Raw genomic sequence first — 3,069 nt, forward strand, 5'->3', positions numbered from 1 at the left:
GTGGATGGAAGGAAGGTGGCACGCACTCACAACAAGGAAATTATAAGGAGATACGTGTAATGCAAATAGGCCGTAGCCAAGAGTTGGCCTCGAGCTGTTCTTCTCGTATACTCAGAGGGATACTACATTGATTGAGAAGCCTTCCTCAAGGAGAGATGTGAGACAGTACGAACACGGAGGGAAAGTGAGAATATCGCTCTGTTCAGAAATTTTGAATCAGAAAGTTGTGTAGTGTGCGACTCCAAACGAGGGATGTGGGAGCACAACTCGCGCGATTTCTTCCGATCGCCCAAGCCCGCCTCGCTGCTTTTCAGGCAGCCATCTCTCCCAGCCGCTCGACGGCATGAGGCGCCTCCTCTGTGCGGCGGCATCGCTTCTCCTGCCCGCCCTGGTATTCCTCGGCTCCGCAATGTCGAGGCTGGGCGACGGCTCGCACGCAGCTGCAAGCGGCCGCTCGGCACACGAGCACGCGACTGTGCGCTTTGGTGGCAGCTTTGAGGGCTCTCCACGCAGCACCGAGCAGCTGGCGCCGCCTCGAGCTGCGCCCTCGGCCGCACCGCCGGTGCGCGCAGGAGCGCCGGCCGCCAGCGCCACCAACGCCAACTTTCTCAAGCCAGGCGGCGGCTCGAAGCTGCTGTTCAACGAGGCGGCGCGGCAGCAGCTGGCGCCGTATGCAGGTGCCGCCGGCACCACCGTCCACTTCACGTTCGGCTCCTCCGTCATGGTCGACTTTGTGCAGAACTGGCTCCACTTTGCGCGCCGAGCCGCGCTCAAGCCGCTGCTCGTGGGCGCCGCGGACGCGGCTCTCCTCAGCTTTTGCAACAACAAGTCGGTGCCGGCCGCCGCCATCTCCCCCGACCTGGACGTCTGGACATACGAGCGGAAGCCCGCGCAGGAGGGCGTGTACCAGATCAAGACGCAGTGGGCTTACTTTCGCCACCACGACTCGGACTTTCTCGAGATGGGCCTCGTCAAGGTTGCCTTCTTGTGGGAGCTGCTGGTCGCTGGCCTGAACGTGCTCATCTCCGACTTGGACGTCGTGTGGCTCAACGGGCACTGGGCGCGCTGGATGGCCTACGGCGGCGCCGAGCCTCCTCTTCCCGAGGCGTCGCTGCTGGCCGCCGCAGACATCCTCGTCTCGACCGACGAGCTCAACGCCGAGGCGGACCTGGCGGGCCGGCGGCCGAGCCACGGCTCCGACCTCAACACGGGCGTCGTCTTCCTTCGCTGCACGCAGGGCTCAAAGGCGATGGTGCAGGCGTGGCGGCAGGCGATGCTGGGCAGGAAGGGAGACAAGCACCTCAATGAGAATGTCAACGACCAGTCGCTCTTCCAAGGCGTCGTCCGTGGCGCGGAGCTGCGCGGCGGCGAGCTCGACGAGCTGCTGCGGCGCAGCGGTGCCGTGGACAGGCTTGGGCTCGCCGAGGCGACGTCGACGCGAAGAGTCTACCGCGCGCTGGGGGGGCCGCCGTGCTTGCCGCAGGAGCGCTGCGCGCCCTCCTCCTTCACCTTTGGCACGCTGCCGATGCGTCCCTTCAGCGGTGGCCACACCTGGTTCAACCAGAACGTGCAGGACATGGCCGGGCACGAGCAGCCTCGCAACGAGCCCATCACCGTCCACTTCACCTTCCAGTTCGGCGACACCGGCACCTACCCGCACGGCAAGCGGCAGCGAGCGCGCGAGGCCGCGCTCTGGGCCGTCGACCCGCCTGAGTACTTCACGGAGGGGGTCTTTGTCGCCCTCGACGGCCCAACCTACTCGGAGGCGGAGCAGGCGGCCGTCTACGCTCGCTTCCCGTCGTGGTCGCCGCAGAGGCACATGCACATGGACGCGCCGCAGAGGCAGGCCGTGCGCGACCTGCTCGGACTCGCCACCGCCGTCGGCGGCATCCCCGTGCTCCCCTCTCTGTGGTGCCACTGCGACCGGTATTGGGGCTTCTTGAAGAACTGCCGCTTCCCGATGGTGCCGAACATGAATTTGCCTTTCAACTGCCCCCAGGACGCGCTCTACGACCCGACTCGGTGGGCGGCCAAGGGAGTGCGCTGGTGCGCTCGAGCCCGCCCCGGGCCTCGCGGCAGAGGCACTCTCTCACACGAAAACACAACCCCGGGCCCGAAATCGCACAGAGACAGTCACGCAACACGGGGTCCCAGGGAAGGCGAGCAAAACACTCTCTCACCCACCACGCCGAGCGAACAGGCGCGAGCACACCTTCCTCGACAACCCCAACGTGCCTGCCCTCTTGCGAACGCAAACCGTCACCGTCACGGTCGCGGCGCCCGGCGAGGTGCCGGCGGCGGCCGCCCCCGACCAAATCTCGCTGGCGTACGGCACGCCGATGAGCGAGGTAATGGCGGCGGTGAGACAGGCGCGGCCCGGCGTTCGCGTCATTCGAATCGCCAACCACCACTTGCGCCGCCTCTGCCGCTGGCTTGGCTCGTCGCAGGCCAACGCGAACTTCAACAAGCTGGCGCGGTACATCTTGACGGAGAGCTCGAGATACTGTCCGCAGGAGGATATGGGCGGCTATGGCGGTGGCAGCTTCGATTGGCAAAATCCGTTCGTCGCGTATAACTGCACGTGGGGGTTTCACTATCCTTCGCCCTTCCCGGAAGGCAAGGCCGCATGTAGCGCGACGGGCGAGCAGCGTGAGCGCTCCTCCTCGGCCGGTGGTCTGCTCTCGTCGCTATTGCCGCCGGTGAACGCCGCCGGTGAGCCGCTGGCGGGTGCCGACGGCGTCAATGTCGCGGAGCGTCCCAACTCGACCACGTGCCCGCGCATCATGCTGTGCGACTACAACATCCTCCCAGACGGCTCGATGACGAAGCCCATCCGATGGTGCAACATTGAGGGGTACAACGGCATGAAGCAGGACCACCTGCCTGCCACGCGCGCGATGCTCGCCAAGATGCCAGATGGCCGCTGCCCTTACCCTCCCGGCGACATCCCCGGCATGCCAGGCTTCGACCGGAGAGGTCACTACATAGGTGCCTAATAGCAATCATGAAGTACATGTATGTCAAGAGAGGAGAGGAGAGGTGTGTAGGTATTATAGGTTTATTTAAAGT

General features: G+C 64.9%; 1 protein-coding gene across 1 annotated transcript; it reads left to right on the forward strand.

Moving 5' to 3' along the window:
• Positions 1-409: 409 nt before the first annotated feature.
• Positions 410-2,996, forward strand: EMIHUDRAFT_250664 (hypothetical protein; the record flags this gene model as incomplete). Its single annotated transcript, XM_005756548.1, has 3 exons — positions 410-2,046; positions 2,201-2,231; positions 2,370-2,996. The coding sequence occupies 3 exons, from the start codon at positions 410-412 to the stop codon at positions 2,994-2,996; spliced, it is 2,295 nt and encodes a 764-aa protein (XP_005756605.1).
• Between the last annotated feature and the right edge of the window lie 73 nt (positions 2,997-3,069).

Source organism: Emiliania huxleyi (assembly GCF_000372725.1).
Source record: "Emiliania huxleyi CCMP1516 unplaced genomic scaffold EMIHUscaffold_963, whole genome shotgun sequence".
In the NCBI taxonomy this organism is placed as follows: domain Eukaryota; phylum Haptophyta; order Isochrysidales; family Noelaerhabdaceae; genus Emiliania; species Emiliania huxleyi.